Source organism: Gavialis gangeticus, unplaced genomic scaffold (genome assembly GCF_001723915.1).
Source record: "Gavialis gangeticus isolate Ggan-Ray unplaced genomic scaffold, GavGan_comp1, whole genome shotgun sequence".
NCBI classification, from domain to species: domain Eukaryota; kingdom Metazoa; phylum Chordata; order Crocodylia; family Gavialidae; genus Gavialis; species Gavialis gangeticus.
This window is the reverse complement of record NW_017729024.1, coordinates 83,285,659-83,289,640: the sequence shown is the minus strand read 5'-3', so window position 1 is coordinate 83,289,640 and position 3,982 is coordinate 83,285,659. Positions and strand designations below refer to the sequence as shown.

The 3,982-nt window shown below is 40.0% G+C and overlaps 1 protein-coding gene across 3 annotated transcripts in view; it reads left to right on the top strand.

Annotated features, from left to right (window-relative positions):
• Nucleotides 1–3,982, top strand: part of SECISBP2 (SECIS binding protein 2) — a 49,696-nt gene that overhangs the window by 32,591 nt on the left and 13,123 nt on the right. For all 3 annotated transcript variants that reach the window (XM_019517311.1, XM_019517310.1, XM_019517309.1), the window contains exon 14: nt 2,596–2,755. In XM_019517311.1, coding sequence (XP_019372856.1) covers nt 2,596–2,755 — 160 coding nt within the window. The remainder of the gene's footprint in view (nt 1–2,595; nt 2,756–3,982) is intronic.

The window sequence follows — 3,982 nt, the reverse complement described above, 5'->3', positions numbered from 1 at the left end:
TTAAAAACCCCCCCCCCCCCCCCAAAAAAAAAAAACTACACAACATATTCTACCACTTTTTTGTGTAGCTTACCAAATGAAGCTTCTCTTTCTCCAGTTCCAATAGAAAGCTATATCGTTTGCTTATACATTTTATTGTCTATGGCATTTGTTCCACATTCAGCTACACCCCCCCAATTTGATTCCATTTTCTTGTATATATTTAACCTGCAATAATGTTAGTCTTTTGTATGAGGTGATTAGTTATCTCAAACTGAATTTCAGTCCAGTACACTTTGAATATTATAAAATATCAAGATAAATCTGAATACATGAAAATATAAATTTTCCTTACAGTAAATATTGTTTTTCCTGTTCCTCTTCTAAGGGAATGACAGCTTTCCTATAGTCAGTTGAGAATTTCTTGTTTGCTGTTTTAAGTGGCTGCTTTTTCTAGGTGCTTCAAAATCCAGGAAAAATACCCAAGTGGTTTTAAATGCTGCACCTTCTGCTTCCATGAGTGCTAATAATCATTAGTTAGACATCACTGGAGCAATGAGTTTCTGAAACATAACGCCCAACACACGCATTCTGTCCGTCTGTCTCTCTCTCATAATTATTTGCATTTATATATAAATATAACGTGAATAACATGAATGCAAATATAAATAATATAAATGAATAACATTAATAAGTAATCCATTATTAAACAAACACATAGTTAAAATATAGTTGTTTATTAAAATATAAATGTGACTAATATAAATATGTAAACAATAATGGGCATAAAGATGAATACATAGTAATATACAGAAATTTATATAAATAATGGGTTTTTACATTTTATTATTACTCTTTTTTTGTGCACAGGTGGGGCTCAGACTAGGACTCGGGATTGGTCTAAGCTAGTATTTGACACTACTGCCCCTTGGGAAAGCCGTGATTTTAAATTATTCAGAGTAAAAGCACACTGATCTGCAGTGTGATTTATGTCAGCTAAACAAGCCAGAGGAAGTCATTTGCATGTGTGCAGCAGGACTAAGACTCTGTTGCAAAGTAGAGCTTTTGCAGGCACTCTGGTGTTGAAGTAAATGGATAGCTCAAAATGACATGCTGTGGACATTGAATCTGAGCAATACCCACCTACTGTGAGTTTGAGTTCTGCCTTTGACAGCTTTTTCAGAGTGTGTGTTGTGCACGTTCCTTGCTGTGTATCTGCATTTGGCAGGTATTTGGGGAATTTTAGCCCCACGAGCAAGTTTTTTTGGTTTGAGCTGATATTGCAAAAGCTGTGGGCACATGAGGAAATAGAGATGCTCCATACCTAAACCTGAAGCAAACTGTACCATGCATGCATGTATAAATATGCTAGCTGTGCATTTGAAAGCCTGAGAAATATCCAGGAAGGCAGGTGTTTGGAAACATGACAGATTTAATTCTGATGTGTCTGAGATGATGTTGTCACTGTGGTGATGGAGGGGCTGTGTCAAGTTTCCAGCATTTTTTGTTTTCTTTTTTGCTTAAAAATTAAAATAGTGATTTGCCAGGGGTTAATCCCTGGCCAAAGTGCTCTGAAATCAGAATATATGAGTAGATATTCCTATTGTAGCATCGTTACAGGGAAGATGGAAGGAGTTGCTTATCATTAGCTCTGAGGCTAATAGGATCATAAATTCATGGGTGTTAGGGGCTGGAAGGGACCTCACAAGATCATTGGGTCCAGCCCCCCTGCACTTGGGCAGGAAAGACTGCTGGGGTCAGATGACCCCACTAAGGTGCACGTTCATGCTGCAGACTCCTCATCCATTTCTTGAACAAGATTCCAGTGGAGTGGCTGAGGATAGAAATTGGCCAACTACTTCCAAAACTAGTGCAACTCAGAAAGGGGGATCTGTGACCTCTTTAGATGCAGATGTATCTCCTCATACTGCAGCATAAACTCTAGCAACCTTTTGTAAGTTAGTGCTGCACCAGTCAGTTTAGTTTTCCTAATAACTGAAGAGCAATTGAAGTGTGTGCAGGTGAATAAGAGAGTAGATTTCTGTAGGGAACATAACCGCTTATCATCAAATGTACGTTTACTAGTTATTTCTCAGGCCTTGATTAAAAGACAGCTAACTGAAACACTCCAGTGTATCCCCGTGGCTCTTGGCCGTTCCAATGGATGGGTGGGTCAAGGCTGATAATGACATTAACTTTGCTTACCTCTTAAAACCAGTAAATGTAAAAGCACATCCAGTGCTTCAGAAGGGTGCAAGGCACTGCCGGTCGACCTTGACTCCATGCTAAGGTTTTTAGCAGTGAGTTTGTTGCCTGCCCCCTGCCAAAGACTGAAGTGGCAAGACCTGACTCTGAAGGGACTAGATTTTAAAGCACACTGCTCATGACTGAATACTTTCCTTGCAGGTCATTCACTTCACTATTATAGGAGAAGCGAATACCTAATAATCCTGAAATAGGTAAACGATAACTAGAGCCTTTCATGTTCCCTGTACTTGGGTCACTGCTTCCTAACTGGTCTGTCCTTGGAGAGTCCTGGATTATATTCTCAGTTACAGATCTGTCTTTGGTCTGTGCCTTTTATAACATCTTTTAAAGATCTATCTTTATGTTTAGCTATTACAGAAGATATTCCTGTGACGTCCCTTGATGTGATTCAAGACAGTTCAGAAGTACTTCTGGCATGTACAGAGTTCAAAGATTCGAGCATAAGTGTTCCCACTGTAAACCAGCTAAACACCAATCTTCCAAAAATCCACAGCAGAAGATTTAGAGAGTAAGTATGCTAGTCCGGGTGCCTTTTTGTGCAACAGTATTACAGCTGTGCCATTGCTTAACCAAGGTCAGTTAGGTCAGTAGCAATCTGTAAAACCCTAATTGAATTTTAAACTCAGGATTCTGAATTCACTTCTGTTTTCCTGTAAGCTGGCACTTCGACCAGCAAGAGACATGCACACGTGGCCAGTGCAATATTCCATGTTGCAATTCAGTGTAGTTGTACATACATCCACACTCACTAGAGAAGTGAAAGGGTAGGATTAAAGGAAGAGAAGTTGCTCTTAGAAACGTGAATGTTTTATGATGAATAAATGATGTTATCTTTAATATTAAAGACCGCTGGAGTCAGACTCCAAAACACCCTTATGGCTAGAATGGTTGCTTCAGGACTGTACTGCCAGCCTGAAAGATGGAGTGGAGAGAAAAGCAGTGTGCGATTATCCAGATGACACATTCATGCTGGGGTGCGGAGGAGAAATCTAAAAAAGGTTAATTGCCCTTTTGTACAAATACTTGAAAATTTTGCTGTAACAGTTGTGTGTGCATGGTTCCTTGGGAAGGAAGAATGCTGATTACCATGTTTGAGACACAGCAGGTCAGGGATCCAGAACAGGAAAATTTAAACTATGTGTTGCTTTTTTTTTCCTTCCCCGTTGGCCTTTCTGTACCTCCTGCTTTAGTGAACATAAGAAAGATGCCATTTCAGTCTTCCCTCTGATGCCCAAATTTTTAAATTAAAAGCTAGCTTTTTTCTATTGCCTTTTTTGGAAGATGGGAAAGGAACCAATTACTTAGCTTCATAGCAACCCAGCAGTATTTCACTGACACTGCCATATGGAGCAGGGTATGCCAGGTGCTACTCAGTCTGTGAGGATGGGGCATGCAGAGGAGAATGGGTGATTGTCCCCTTGGGCTTCAATAAGGTAGAGACTTTATTCTGTATTCACGTTGCGCTGTTTTAGAATTTCACTGTTTCAATGAGCTCACAATGAGCGACTGAAATCTGAGATGGCTAACTAAAGCTCTTAACACCCCCCGCCCCCCGCATGATATATAACTAACTTTCAGATCAGGATGGATCTTGGGCATAAGGAGCAAAGTCCCTGTGAATCTCGGTTTCCTTGTGGCACAACTCTTATGGCACTGTTAGCAATTCTCCCTCTTATATTCCCCATTTAAAAGTGTTCTAAGGCAACACTTCCACATAGGTTCCTTTCCTACCTCC